This window comes from Microcaecilia unicolor, chromosome 8, assembly GCF_901765095.1.
Source record: "Microcaecilia unicolor chromosome 8, aMicUni1.1, whole genome shotgun sequence".
Taxonomy (NCBI): Eukaryota; Metazoa; Chordata; class Amphibia; order Gymnophiona; family Siphonopidae; genus Microcaecilia; species Microcaecilia unicolor.
The window spans coordinates 29,666,644-29,680,902 of NC_044038.1; the positions used below are offsets into that span (position 1 = coordinate 29,666,644).

The 14,259-nt window shown below is 45.7% G+C and overlaps 1 protein-coding gene across 2 annotated transcripts in view; it reads right to left on the bottom strand.

The window, feature by feature from the left end:
• Nucleotides 1-14,259, bottom strand: part of TMC5 (transmembrane channel like 5) — a 119,241-nt gene that overhangs the window by 28,421 nt on the left and 76,561 nt on the right. For both annotated transcript variants that reach the window (XM_030211220.1, XM_030211219.1), the window contains exons 10-13: nt 13,442-13,586; nt 12,080-12,229; nt 6,152-6,318; nt 5,379-5,454 (exon numbers count right to left, since the gene is read on the bottom strand). In XM_030211220.1, coding sequence (XP_030067080.1) covers nt 5,379-5,454; nt 6,152-6,318; nt 12,080-12,229; nt 13,442-13,586 — 538 coding nt within the window. The remainder of the gene's footprint in view (nt 1-5,378; nt 5,455-6,151; nt 6,319-12,079; nt 12,230-13,441; nt 13,587-14,259) is intronic.

The window sequence follows — 14,259 nt, forward strand, 5'->3', positions numbered from 1 at the left end:
GTCCAGCAGCTCTCCAACCCCTTCCTCCTCTCCCTCCCATGTCCAGCAGCTCTCTCCCTTCCATTCAGTCCCCTCCTCCCCTTCCTTCAGCAGCTCTCTCCCTTCCATCGTCCCCTCCTCCTCTTCCTCCCATGTCCAGGAGCTCTCCCCCTTTCCACCAGTCCCTTCTTCCTCTTCCTAGCTTGTCCAGCAGCTCTCCAGCCCCTTCCTCCTCTCCCTCCCATGTCCAGCAGCTCTCTCCCTTCCATTCAGTCCCCTCCTCCCCTTCAGCAGCTCTCTCCCTTCCATCGTCCCCTCCTTCTCTTCCTCCAATGTCCAGCAGCTCTCTCCCTTCCCTCCAGTCCCTTCCTCCTCTTCCTCCCTTGTCCAGCAGCTCTCCAACCCCTTCCTCCTCTCCCTCCCATGTCTAGCAGCTCTCTCCCTTCCCTCCCTCTTCCAGAAGCTCTCCAGCCCCTTCCTCCCACCTCCAGCAGCTCTCTTCCTTCCCAGTTCCCTCTAATCCCCTTCCTCCTACAAGTCTGACTGTCTCTGGCAAAAGTATCCCTTCCCCCCCAACCAACAAACCACAAATCCAGCACTTGCCCTCCAGGCCCACCCATCCAAATCCTTCATCGCTGTTGCTGCCTTTTCTCCCGCGGCTTCCGGGAGGCAGCGATCAGCGTTACCTGTAGTGCCTGCCCTGAAATTATGCTTCTTTTTTCCCCAGGCTTCGCCCCGCTCGTTTCTTCGCTCGTCGGCAGCGCTACGCTGCGCTGCTATTCAAACAGGCAGCTCCGCTCCTCTCTGCCGCGTCCATCCGGCCCTACTAAACAGGAAGTGCATCAGAGGGCCGGATGGACGCGGCAGAGAGGAGCGGAGCTGCCTGTTTGAATAGCAGCGCAGCGTAGCGCTGCCGACGAGCGAAGAAACGAGCGGGGCGAAGCCTGGGGAGAAGAGGAGCATAATTTCAGGGCAGGCACTACAGGTAACGCTGATCGCTGCCTCCCGGAAGCCGCGGGAGAAAAGGCAGCGACAGCGATGAAGGATTTGGATGGTGGGCCTGGAGGGCAGTGGGTGGGCCTGGGCCCGTCCAGGCCTACCCGTGGCTAAGCCCCTGGTTCCGACATTGTTATATTGTCACCTAAGGTAGCTGTTTATTACTTGGAGGGTTGGGGGAGGAGGAGACGAGTAGGGGCGGATGAACCATTGTTAAAATGTTGGATGATACGATCATTGTTGTCTTGCCAAGCTGTTTTGTTTGCATATGTTGTAACTTGCTGGCTGAATCAGCTATCTCATGAATAAAATGTTGAAACATAAAAGATCAAGCATAAAACTTCCCAGTATTATGTGCCATCATATGAAACAAAAATTATATATAAGAGAGACTTTCAACACTGAGGCTGTACAATTTCAGTACGTACCAAAGGTATGTCAAAGAAAGCGCTCCGTAACAGTCATCATCAATCCTCTTACGTTTTTTTTCACTTTATATATATTTTCTATTTTATGTATATTTTCTATTTTGTGAAATAATACACATTAACCCTCAGTTTCTATATAGCGTGCCAAGACCTGCGCTGAAAACCAGGCAGATTCTATAACAATGCACACAACTTAATTGTCTTGACAAGCTAATTAGCATTGATACCAGTACTTAACAAGCAATAATGAGCACTAATTGGCAATTAAAATTTGCACACACAACTCGTTAAGCATATTCTGTAAAGCAATGCGCCTATCTTTTAACACGCGCAGACAAAAAGGAGTGTAGTTATGGGCAGGGAAATGGGAATTTCGTGGGTGTTCTGAAATTTACACATATAGTTATAGAATATGGCCCTCTGCACCTAAATCTACCTGCTGGGATTTATGCCATGTTTTCGCTGGTGTAAGTGGACGCTTGAAGTTTTAGGCGCTGGGATATCAACTAAGCAAATCCTATATAATAATTCTCGCCTCCAACATTCTGACTTGCTGCCTGTGACCGTGGCTCATTCCGAGTTGGTCTGCTAGGCTCCGTAGATCAGGCTGACATCACCGTAGCCATTATGATGTCAACTTCAGAACCGGGAGGGGGGGGGAACATGCCTCATAGCTGATCCATGTCCAGAGGAGGGTCGCTGGACATGGGTGGCTGGAGGGGGGCAGGGGAGAGAGGAGGGTGGCTGCAGGGGGGGTAGGGGAGAGAGGAGGGTCGCTGGACATGGGTGGCTGCAGTGGGCGCAGGGGGAGAGGAGGGTCACTGGACATGGGTGGCTGCAGGGAGGCCAAGGAAAACCTTGCTAGCGCCCGTTTCATTGTGTCAGAAATGGGCCTTTTTTACTAGTTCTATATAACGCACCTAAATCTAGGTGCTGAAAATGAGTGCATGTACTTTTACTTTTAGTACAGTAATTTGATAGTATGTAATTGTTTCTTTTTCTTTTTCATTTTGTTATAGTTAAAAGCTAAATCCTGAAGCAAAGCCACCACGCAGGGCCGTGCCTAGGGTCTCCGGCGCCCCCCTGCAGTTGGCCCCGCTGGCGCCCCCCCTGCAGTTGGCCCCGCCGGCGCGCCCCCCCCTGAAAACGATCGCTACACTACCCGACCTCTTCTCCCCAGATCCTTTTCCTTTTTGTTTAAATTTACCTCTCCGGCGCGCAGCAGTGTAGCGTTAGTGAGAAGGAGGCGGCGCTCCCCCGCCCCGACGTGTCTTCTTCCCTTCGCTCAGTGTCCCGCCTTCTTCTGACGTAATTTCTGATGTCAGAAGAAGGCAGAACCGAGCGAAGGGAAGAGACTGACACGTCGGGGCTGGGGAGCGCCGCCTCCTCACTAACGCTACGCTGCCACGCACTGGAGAGGTAAATTTAAACAAAAAAAAAAGGACAAGGATCTGGGGAGAAGAGGGCGAGGTAAGCATGGTGCGGCGGGGCGCCCCCCAGAGGATGGCGCCCTCCTGCCATGCTTACCTCGCTTACCGTGTCGGCACGGCCCTGCCACCACGCTTGAAATGTGATCGCATTAGTTCTTCTCTTACTCCTTGCAAAAATAAGTCTTTTTCACTAATTAGATTTTTAAACAAATATTTAAATAAAAATGCAATATATATATATAAAGTGAAAACATGTTTGGGGACTGATGATGACTGTTACGGAGGGCTCTCTTTGAAGTACCTTTGGTACATATTGTAATTGCACAGCCTCTGTGAAGATAGTCTCCCTTATTTAAAAAAAACAACTTTTCGTACACTGGCAAAATAATACTCGGCAGTTTTACGCTTGAGGTTTTGTTTATGTCCACACTTTTTGGATGTTTATAGATATCAGCCTTTATCAAACAGGCACAACATGTACCTGTATGCTTTAATTGTTTAGGTTCCCTGTTATAAAATAGCTTCATTACATGTCAATTTATTTCATTTATTTCATATTTTAGCTAAGGCATAAGTATAAAATACAAACAAAATAATATCAAACTGCTCAAAAGAGAACAGCACAGCCCCTACATCCCTTAGAAATCAAGCTCTCACACCTCCCCCTGGCAACAGATTTGTTCTAATTGCCCTTCTGACATAACCAAAAAACACAAAGAGGAGTATTTTCAAAGCACTTAGACTTACAAAGTTGTGTGGTAACCTATGGAACTTTGTAAGTGCTTTGAAAATGAGTCTCATAGTCACAGGTCAGCTTTTCACAAGAAAGGCAGAGTGCATGATAAGGCTCTGGCTCTCAATCTAACTGAATGATACAATTTAACTCCTGGAAGTTCATATAATCTTGCATGTTAACACATGCTGCATGGGTAAAATACCTCTGCAAACCAATAAGAAGGAAATTGGATCTAGGTAATGGAACATTTTAAATACCAACACTAGCAACTTAAACTGTACCTGATGTACTACAGGCAGCCAATGAGGAGAAAGAGTGGGGGGGGGGGGGGGGGGGGGAGGGAGGAGGGGCGGTGGTAACATGATCTCTTACACTTGCTCCCACTAACTTGGTTGCCTCGTTTTGAACATTTTGTATGTATTTCAAGGGCTAGATGCACTAAACAATCGTTAGAGCCCTTCCCTTACCGATTCCCTTAGCGAATCGGTAAGGAACGGGTATGCATCAAGGAACAGGAATGCAAATGAGCTGCTCGTTGTAGCTCACTTGCATTCTCTATTCCATCGTTAAACAGTCGGCCAGTCAGCCGGTCGAGCATGCACAGAGCAGCCAAGCGTTATGCTGGCTGATCTGCGCATGCCAAGGACGTCTGAGATCACCGCCGCTCGAGATCGCCGCCCATCCCCCCTCCCCCCGAGATCACCACCCCTCCCCCTGCATTGAAATGACAGCTTCCCGCAGCCCCGGCTTCCCCGCCATCTGAGGCACCCCCGAGGCAACGCCCCCACCGCCCCCCTTGAGGATCGTTGCCGCCGCTGCTCCCCCTCCACCCGCCCCCTCCGTCTGCCACCGGGCTGGGCCCTCACAGCGCCTCTCACCTCCGTGTGAAGGCGCTGCAGCAGGCAACAGCTGATCGCCTCCCTTCGGACTTCCCTCCTTTCCTCCCTGGCCCGCCCTCCTCTGGCAGACGGAGGGGGGGCGGGTGGAGGTGGGGAGCGGCGGTGCCTTGGGGGTGCCTTGGATGGCGGGGAGGCCAGGGCTGCGGGAAGCTGTCATTTCAATGCGGGGGGGAGGGAGGATGGGCGGCGATCTCGAGTGGCAGCGATCTCGGGGGGGGGGGGGGGGGCGAAGGACGTCCATAGACACAGCTCGTCTTTTTTTTTAATATATAATGAAGGACGACCTCAGGGGGGAGGGGCTGAGCTAAACATGCTGTGAGACTTACAGGTCGAGCACTTTTTTCCCCGATCTTTTTTTTTTAACATTTCAATCCCACGCAGCCCTAACGACAGGACAGACCTCTCGTTAGATTTTCCAGCGTTAAGGCAATCGGAAAAGGTTAGTGCATCTCATTACAATGGGGTTTCTACACAATTTGCTCATCTGCATATGTCGGGGTTTACTACTTGCTCGTTAATGGCTCATTAATTGCTCGTTAAGTTTAATGCATCTGGCCCCAAGTTCTTTGCTGAAAATGCAGCCAGGCTATTGCAGTGCTTTGCACCTCAGATGACTGCCAATGCTTGTGCTACCTGAACTTTCCTCAATTGCTTAAAATAGAGACAAAACACCCTAACAACCTTTGAAATCTTTAGCTGTAGCGTCAAGCTGCTATCCAGTGAAAAACAAACTGCACACTAGATCCTTGACCTCTAAATTATTCCTTTCAGTCTGTGTGCTTGTTTGCTCTAATTACAGCTGCTATATGCTACTCCTCAGAAGCTGTCACCCTAAGTGGCTACCTACTCTTCCTATTGGTTAAACCTGCCCTGACTTGGGGAAAGTAATTCATCATGACTGTAGCTTTACCTTGGTGCCTGAAGCAATAGTCTGAAACCAGTACTGGCAAAGAACACCAATTATTGATAATTTGAGAATAACATTCCTGCAAAACAAAATATTGTATTATATAGCATTATTTTTTTAAGTGCTTGAAATAACAAAGCATAAGTAAAAAATGAGTGCTAAATTATCTTGAAGTATTCAAGTATGAATAAGTTATGGTACTGTACATAGGATCAGTTTTAAATTACGCTCTTTTCTAAAAACATATTTAAAAACAAAGGTGATATTTTATCGTGTTGACACTGTAAGTAGTATACCATACCATACTTTGGGCCCTGTTTACTAAGGTGCGTTAGCGTTTTTAACGCGCCTACAATTGGCAAGTGTACTAACCGTGTAGGTGCCTATAGGGATATTGAAGGCACGTACATGGTTAACATGCATTAAAAACGCTAACGCGCCTATAACGTGGCATAGTAAACAGGGCCCTTTGTATTGTTATTTTAATATTTTTACTGCTGTAACTGTCTATTGCACGTTTGATTTATTCTTACTATAACCCTCCTTGAATGAATTCCTTCAAAAAGGCGGTAAATAAATCCTAATAAATAAATAAATTTATAAAATTTATAATCAACCTTTGTAAAGTCCTGATCAAAGTGGCTTACAATAAAGCATCCACAAAATATCAAGAATAAAACAATTTTTGTTTATTAGGAGGTTAGACCAATAAAGTGATGAGAACCTCTTGCTCATACACAATACTGCCCTAAATAGCCAAAAAAGATATGTCGTACCTGAAAATGATGGTATATATTTGATGCTTGGGACTGTTGAATTTCTCTATTAATTCAAATAAGGAAAAGACGAAGGGCATGATGAGATTTATCAGGGATATCACAGCTGGTTGCAGTAAAGATTCTCTCTGACTTTCAATGTCACTTGTAGCATTGACCAAGAGTTCCTGAAAAAGCAAATGAGAATGGGGAGGTCAGTTTCAGGCCAGTACTTGGAAGTGATTTAGGACTTAGCTCATGTCCTTTTCAGCTGTACACATACTTCTAGGTGCCCATCTATAGAATTTCCCCTTATATATTGCCGAACAACTGGTCATATTCAGCTGGTGGCATGTTTATGCTGAAATAAAAATCCATGTAAACTAGGACGATATTTGATTTTGAAGAATATTTACTCCCAGCACTAATAATTTTGTACTATGATTTTTTCAGAATGAACTAAAATGAAAAAGAGTTGGGTGTGGAATCACAAAAATCTGTAAAGATAAACTCTAAACAAAGTAATCGACTCAAAATCATAAATCATGCAAAAAAGGAAGGAAAAGGATTTTGCCAATGATGAAGAGTAGATTGTTTCGATCACATTAGCTCTGTAAATCTCTGGATTTGGAGCTCTTTGAGGCTTTTCCTTCTTTTTTTTTTTTTTTGCATGATTTATGATTTTGAGTGGATTACTTTTTTTTTTTTTTTAGATTTTTCAGAATTAAGGCCACTAATATTATTAAATAAAGCTACCAAAGGCTCAGAAGGAAGACTGAAGTCTAGTTCAGCAAAGAGGTGGAGACTAGTTCTCATCACCTTTCCTGCCATCCTCTGCAACACTGCAGCGGAGCATCGAGCAACTGATTCGTACTTAGTACTATATGTTTCTAAAAGCATATTATAAATATACAAAGCTGTCAAAAGGACTTAAATGTTCAGCTCACAACACAGCATGACAATAACATCTCTTTTTCCAAGCACGGTTAATTTGACAAGGAACAGTATGGTTTTTGTGACTCTACTTTTATTGAAAGGATTAATGTGTTCTTTGTACATACACTGTTCAAAAGAACAATGAATGCACTGTGTCTCTGTCTAAAGTTTTAAAGCAGGTAAGTATCTGCTGTAGTTCACTAATCCATCTTACTGGAGTCATCTGCATTTCCAGCTTCTGAGAATTTTTTTTAGGACGACTAGATGGGCCCACTTTGGTCTTTCCGTGAAGTCATGTACTATGTTTAGGAGCTGACACAGTAAACTTTGTAGGCACTGACAAGGGAGCAACCAGCCATTTATGCCCATACTAGCCGTTGAGCCCGTAAAAACGGGCTAGTATAGGACGGGGGGGGGGGGTTGAAAGGCCCCTTCTCCTCGCCGCTGCAAGGCCCCCCCGCCGCCGAGCTCGCCGCTGCCCCTCCGAGGTCACTGCTACGCCCCCCCCAGAGTCGCCGCCATCCCTCCACCCGGGCTGGGCCCTTGCTTCGCTATTGAAACAGCGCGTCAACACAGCACACAGCTCAGATGAGCTGCCGTTTTTGTTCTCTGCCTGTGTCCCGCCCGACACAGGCAGGGAAGGAAGGCCGACGGCAGCTCAGCTGAGCTGTGTGCTGCGTTGACGCTGTTTCTATAGCGGAGCGAGGGCCCGGGTGGAGGGTGGGTGGCGGCGGCAACCGGGTGGGGGGAGTGGTGGTGGCGACCTTGGGGGGGGGGGGGGGAAGTGGTAGCGACGGCGGTTTCGTCCCTCCCCTTGCGCAGTAGAGACCCTCTCTGTCCCGCCCTCGTCATCACGTATTGACGTGGGGGCGGGACAGAGAGGGTCTTTACTGCGCATTTGCGAGTGAGTTCGGTCACTCGCCGTTTATATGTTTGATACAACTCTTCATTATTCACCAGAGACTGTTTATGGCTCTTTCATCCTGTCAAAAGAATTTGATGCTCCCACATAAAAAAAAAGATGCAAAAATTCATCAAGCCCAGCAGCTTATCGTTGATAGTGGTCAATTCAAGTCACCAGTATCCGGCATGATCCCAGAGAAGGCCTGGAGTCTGTAGACTCTTTTTCTGTTTAACAAATTGTTTCTCATGATTATGGCCAAATAAAATTGTGTGACCCCCCTCCCCCGAGATGCAAATGAACGATGGACCTATGGAGAGCCCACCTAGGTCATGACCCCAAACTTAGGTTTTGTGACCCCCATTTGGGGTCCCGACCCACAGTTTGGGAAGCTCTGATGTAACAAGTTCTGTTCTAGAGCTTGGAAAGCACATACGGAGTGTTTACAATTATATATGTTGATGTGTTTAAATTGTCTTTGTTTTACTGGGAACTTCCTAGAAAGCCGAGACTGGTGGTATGAAAATTTTTAAAATAAATAAACAAAAGTCATTTTTGTTCATACTGATGAAAAAGAAGTGGCATTCCAAGTTTGCCTAATAATGATTTATGGACTTTTCCTTCATGAACTTCTGAAATCAGGAATAAGTTATACAAACTACAGATTCTGTAGGGCACACAATTTATGAGTCACTAAATTATGCAAACGTCTGACACCATTTACGTGGGTATCAGGGCTGGTGTTTGGGTGAGCAACTTGTGCAGCCACAGAGGATTCCATGCATGAGAGGGGGCACCATCATGCTGCCATTCCATCTCCCCTCTCCATGTCCTTCCACATCATGGGGAGAATTCTATAAATGGTACTCAAAATTCGGCATGCCCTTTATAGAACTGCACTTAATGCCGATTCCCATGCCTAACTTTGGATGCCAGATTACACCTGCTGAGACTTGGTGTAAATGCTGGCGCCCAAGTTAGGCGTGCTGAGGCAATATTCTGTAAAAAATATGTGTAAATTTTCAGAACGACATACCCATAGCTATGCTCACTTTCGAGCTATATGCTTTTAGAGTTAGCCACCATGCCTTATAGAATAGTACGAAGGCAGATGTGCTCACAAATTTGAATGGGTGCCAATTAACTTCAAGAATTGGTCAGAGGCATACCTAGGTGGGTTGCCAGGGTAGCAGCCCCTCCCCCAAATGGACTTTTGACAGTTGCCAGTGCCTATTTTTCATGTGATCTGTTGTGTTTAAAATATGTGCCGGCACCGTTGGCAGTCCACTCCCTCTCCCCGCACCCTCAACCTGGCTACGCTACTGGAATTGGTTGTTAGCACCCAATCATTAACATTAATTGGCTTGTTAATTTGTGCACGCATCTCATGAGCACACCCAAATTTTGGCATGCAAATCTAAGCACCATATATAGAATCCGGGGTAAGTGTGTGATTTGGGGATATAGTCAAATCAAATCAAACTAGGGCTTATATACCTGCTAAGATCCCCCACAGGGTTCAGTGCTAGCTTGTAACTCGTGCAATTTACATCAAGATGCTAATATGCAATAAGTAAGAAGATGAGCCTATAATAGCTGGGAAAAGGGTGAGGGAGAGGGGGATGTTGTGTTGGAGTCATTTGCACCACTGAAAGCAGTGGGACTATGCCAGAGTTACCACCTTGGACATGGGATGCCAATTTCAGTTTTCTCACAGGGCATTGGTTAGCCTTAGCCAGGGGCGTAGCCAGACAACAGATTTTGGGTGGGCCTAGGCAAGAAGTGGGTGGGCACCAAGTGTTCTCCCCCCCCCCCCCCCCCCCAACCACCACCAAAAAAAAATATCTCAGCTGGCGGGAAAACGCTTCTTTCCACCTTGACAGGTATGCACTGAAAAGTAAGCATGCTCAGGTGCCAGTACCATGGAGAGTAACGTTTTCGTTACCATCAGGGAGAAGTCTTCAGCTGGCCGAGCTTGGGATTCCCACCAGCTACCACTAAACGTGTACTACTGTTGGGTGGGCCTGAGCCCTAAATGGGTGGGCCCTGGCCCACCCAGGCCCACCTGTGGCTACGCCACTGGCCTAGACCTAGTACTGGTGAGCATTTTTGCTTACTAAACCTTATATCACCTCAGCACTTCAAATTACAAGGGCTGAAGGCCAACTTTTTCCTGGTTGACTGACTCCTGGAAACCATGATTTACACTGTTAAAGAAAGAAGGAGGCTGAAGTCACCTAATTTTTCACCATACTGACCATCACATAGGGAAATCTTCTGGGTGGAGGTGGCCACACTGGCAGTAAGACACAAGATCAGCACAAATGATGATGAGATGGATGTGAGCAAAACTGACAGAAGGCAGGGACAGGAAGTTTTGAGGAGTATCAGCAAGTACAAAGTGATGCATATGTGTGAGAAAGAGGAACCCAAACTATAGCTACATGATGCAAGGTTCCGCATTAGAGGTCACCGCTCAGGAAAGGGATCTAGGTGTCATCATTGATGATATATTGAAACCCTCAGTGTGCAGTGGTGGCTAAGAAAGCAAATAGAATGTTAGGAAGTATTAGGAAAGGAATGGAAAACAAAAATGACAATATTATAATGCCTTTGTATCACTCCATGGTGCGACTGCTCCTCGAATACTGTGTGCAAATCTGATCACCGCATCTCAAAAAAGATATACAGAATTAGAACAGGTACAGAGAAGGCCGACGAAAATGATAAAGAGAATGGAACTACTTCCTTATGAGGAAAGGCTAAAGTGGCTAGGGCTCTTCAGCTTGGAGAAAAGAAGGCTGAGGGGAGATATGATAGAGGTCTATAAAATACTGAGTGGAGTGGAACCGGTAGACATGAATTGCATGTTTACTCTTTCAAAAATTACTAGGACTAGGGGGCACACAATGAAGCTAAGTAGTAAATTTAAAGCAAACCAGAGAAAATATTTCTTCACTCAACATGTAATTAATCTCTGGAATTTGTTTCCAGAGAATATGGTTAAGGCAGTTAACTTAGCAGGGTTTAAAAAAGGTTTGGCTAATTTCCTAAAAGTCCCTAAGCCATTATTAAGATGGACTTGGGAAAATCCAGTGCTTATTTCCAGGATAAGTAGCATAAAATCTGTTTTACTGTTCTGGGAGCTTGCTAGGTACTTGTGCCCTGGATTGGCCACTGTTGGAAACAGGATACTGGGCCAGTATGGCAACACTTATGTTCTTATGGCAAAGGGAAGGGGATGGGCAGCCAACTGAGTAGAGGAGCATATATCCTGGAGAGAGGATCCACTGGCAGTTCAAGCATGGGAAAGGCATCAGCTATGTGCATGGAAAGCGGATGGGATTTGATATACTACCTTTCTGAGATTACAATCAAAGCAGTTTTTATATTGGGTCCCCTAGCTCTCAGCCCTCTGCTCTAACCATTAGGCTACTTCGGTACTACACACACTTAAGTTCAACCAACATTAGAAATCTCAATCCAGTCAAAACACAGTGGCTGTCCATGAAAAGGTTTTGAGACTCCTTTTCTTTGTGCACTGATTTTTTTTTTTAAGTGAAGAAATAAGTGGAAATTGTTGGTTTAAGCAGGGGTGTGCTGGTAAATTTTTAACAACAGGCTCTTTCTCCGGACGTAGCCAGCTCTGCAGTTGGAAGGGCCAGGGTTGGCCGGGGGGGGGGGGGGGGGGGGGAAGGGGAGCAACACTTGCCTCTCTCTCCTCCCTCCCTTCGTGCGGGCACGCTAGGCAAACCTCTGGCAGCCACCACTCCCAACGTCTTGCTTTGAGCAGCATGCTGGAACTTCTCTCACATGCTCGAGAAGTCCAAGCCTGCTGCCCAGAACTAGAAACAAGGAGCGGGGAGCAGCAGTAGTCTATTTACTTGGCTGGCAGGGCTCAGCATCCCCACCAGCAAAGTAAAAGAAAATTCAGCAGGGGGCCCAAGCCCACATTTTGGGAGCCAGTTGTTAAAGTAGCCATGGAGGGCCCTACTTTAACAACCGGCTCCCAAGATTCTTAAAAACTTAACAACCGGCTCTTGCGAGCCTGCGAGAGCCTGCTCCAGCACACCACTGGGTTAATGTAACAAAACTAGTCAATGACATCTTACCTTACGGCTTTCAGAAAGGTAATAGACAGCTGCACAACAGCCCACTGCCATCCCTGTAGTGACAATCCATACAGTCAGGTGAATGAGAAAGTGAACAGTCTGTTGACAAGAGGTAAGAACCAGCTTCTCTTGTTTTTCTGACAGGTCTTCCTGCAACCCAAAGCGAAGCAAACAACAATCAGTTTATCTGATAAGATACATGCCTGGAACAAGTGTAAACACAGATTAATATATTTTATAATCTTACATGAGCACTTTGCCCATGTTCTGCCCAAACTTCACTCTGTACATACCTATTGGCATAATATGTGCCATCATGTCATGCATTGGTCTTATATCGTTACTCAACTCACAAAATATTTTAACATCCTCTAGATATAACTTTAGTAGGTATTATTGTATAGGATCTATCAGATGTCTCTGTCACCACCGTTCAGGCTATAATGTGAGCCAGGCACTTTTTATGGTGGGCAGATAATCCTCATTTGATCCAAGTTTTAATTTTAATTTTCTTAAACATAACTGTCTTTAATTTTTAATTTTGGTTGTACTTAGCTTAGAATGTAGTATCACTACACTTTCTTCCTTCATTTTCTATTACTCTATTTGAAACGATCACTCATCTCGGAGAGTGAGTTGGGTAACGATATAAGACCTATGCATGAGGAACCCCCTCTATGAAAGAGAATAGCGATACTGTACTATTTGGATCATGTCATGTATGGCATGCACTTTTATGCTAGTTTATAAGAGGCCATTTACATGCATATGGGCCACATATTTGCACAAATGACTATAAAAGTATGCCCTTAGTGTCGTTGAAACTTCTTACAGACTGTCCCAGTACTATCCAAATAGCACTGGTAAAGAGCTAGGATGGAGAATGTGGGCAACTCATGTAATTATATGGATAGCCAGAGAGATTCATCTGCTATTTGTATAGCTAAATGGTTTAACTTAGACCAGCAAAAGGGCTACCCTAGATTAAACTGCTCAGCTATACAGATAGGGAGCAATTCTCCAAGTGGATACCACTGTCCCCTCTAAGTTGTGCGGGAGTCCTCCATCTACAATACTGCCAGTGGGGGGTGCTGTTTCACTATCACATTTTCAATAGTGAAGGACAGGCAAGCTCTGCAAGACTCCAGGGAACCTGCTTGTCTCTAGCAATTGAAAACACAATGTTGAAGGACCACCCCTTGCTGGCAGCAATGCAGTTGGAGGACTCCGGCTCAGCTTAGAGGGAACAGTGGTTGAACCCCTCCTTATATGCACCTTGTGCGGCTGCATCGCTTGCACAGCCCTTGGTACAGTGCTGAATAGCACTAAAGGCTTCTGCGTATTTGAGTTTCTTTCCTGCACCTTTATGTGAGTGCTCATATGTTGCTGCGCCAGCTTCACTGCTTTTTCATGGGTGATGTTGAAGTCCCAGGAGCAAAGGAGCTTTGTTGCACTTCCAGAGTACATTACAGGATTAATGAAGTTGTCACGAAATGATTTTGCAATACTACAGTAAAAAAAAAAAAAAAGAGGACATTGCAATTAACAAAGACAAGAAAAGCACCGTCCATTTCATTGTTAACAAGCTCGTATCTCAATCGCATTTATAAATAGAAGCATAGGTGCCAGTTCTGTGGGTGTTGTGCCCAATATTGAGGAAACTCTTCACTTTGTCCAAGTAGGAGTAATCTGTGTTGGGTTTAGTACCTCCCAGTCATTGCTGTCAGTGCTGCTCTACAGTCACTACCACAGTGGCAGCTATCCTGTTTCTCTTCTCAGGCCTTGCTGGCCTTGAAGGACATCAGCCTCAAACATCAGTCTCCAGTGTTGTAGTCTAACCCATTTTGGACTAGATTCTATGTGCCAAAAATACTTCCGACTAGGCATATTCAGTAAAATGCATCTAAACATAGGTGCGGTTTATAGAATATGCCTAGCTGGTTTATAGAATAAGCCTAGTGGCCATGTCTGCTTCTAACGTTAGTGCATCCATTTACGCCAAGTAAAACTTGGTGTAAATACCGGTGCATAAGTTAGGCATGGAGAAGGTGTATTCTATAACTGTGTGCATAGATTTTTGGAACAGTCTGCCCATTCCACGCCCTCTTTTTGGCAGCGCGCATTAGAATTTGTGCACACCACTTTACAGAATACGCCTAGCAAGTTCTGCACATAAATTC